Below are 925 nucleotides of genomic sequence, written 5' to 3' on the forward strand. Positions count from 1 at the left end.
TGTGAAGCAGGATTCTCCACCATGAACATAATCAAAAATAAATATGGATCCAGGCTCAAAATGAGCACCTTGATATGTGCTTTAGAATGACTTTGTCGCCATTCAAACCCAGGTTTAAAGCCTTGCAGGGCAGCATAAAGCCCACTGCTCTCATTAAGAAAGAAAAAAGAAAAAAAAAAAAAACAAAGGGCAAGTCAACCGGTTTATAAAATATTTGAATCAGGAAATTAAACTGAATTTATTTGATTTTTAATTGGTTACCCCTGGTCTATAAGCTGACAACAACAATGACTGTTCATTTTTTTCTGAGCAGTGGAACGTGTCGGTTCCATCATTTAATCTCTCACCCGGCTGAAAAACAGACAAACTTCCGTCTGTGTGTCCAAACACCAGCTTTCCCTTCTTGGTGGGGTGCCATCGGAACAGACAGATATCAGAGAGGAAGGAGTGGGCTTCCTTGTGGACGGTGACCCCCGGGTCAGAGCCTCTGTAATCCCAGATGTAGAGCGGACCGCGTTGGGAGACGAACGCCACTCCTTCAGTGGAGTTCAAGCACCAGCTGACCGACACAGGGACGCCTGAGGAAGGCAGAGGGGAGGTTAAAGGACATACAGCAGACCAACTTGGGCTGCTGACAACAAAGCGCTCACCTTTAGTGTTGTCCAGCCTCGCCACTGCCTTTTTCTCAGCTACGTTCCAAATAATGAGCAGATTGTCGGCGGAGGCTGACGCAAACAGATCCGGGTTGTCGGGACACCAGCTGATGGCTGTTATGGTCTTTTTGTGCTCCGACATGATGGACCTCAGCTTGAATTCATTGTACTGCTGATCCAGCTGAAACAGAGGCATAGAGACAAACAAACTTGGTTTAATCTGTGAGGTAGAGGAAAAATGCTCAGGTAGGAGATAAATGCTGGAATCACTG

General features: G+C 46.1%; 1 protein-coding gene across 1 annotated transcript; it reads right to left on the bottom strand.

Moving 5' to 3' along the window:
• Positions 1–319: 319 nt before the first annotated feature.
• LOC107081183 (WD repeat-containing protein 17-like) lies at positions 320–834 on the bottom strand (the record flags this gene model as incomplete). Its single annotated transcript, XM_015369382.1, has 2 exons — positions 320–578; positions 651–834. Coding segments are annotated over 2 exons (443 nt in total), but the record flags the coding sequence as incomplete, so codon positions are not given.
• Between the last annotated feature and the right edge of the window lie 91 nt (positions 835–925).

This window comes from Cyprinodon variegatus, unplaced genomic scaffold, assembly GCF_000732505.1.
Source record: "Cyprinodon variegatus isolate N-32 unplaced genomic scaffold, C_variegatus-1.0 Scaffold3294, whole genome shotgun sequence".
Taxonomy (NCBI): Eukaryota; Metazoa; Chordata; class Actinopteri; order Cyprinodontiformes; family Cyprinodontidae; genus Cyprinodon; species Cyprinodon variegatus.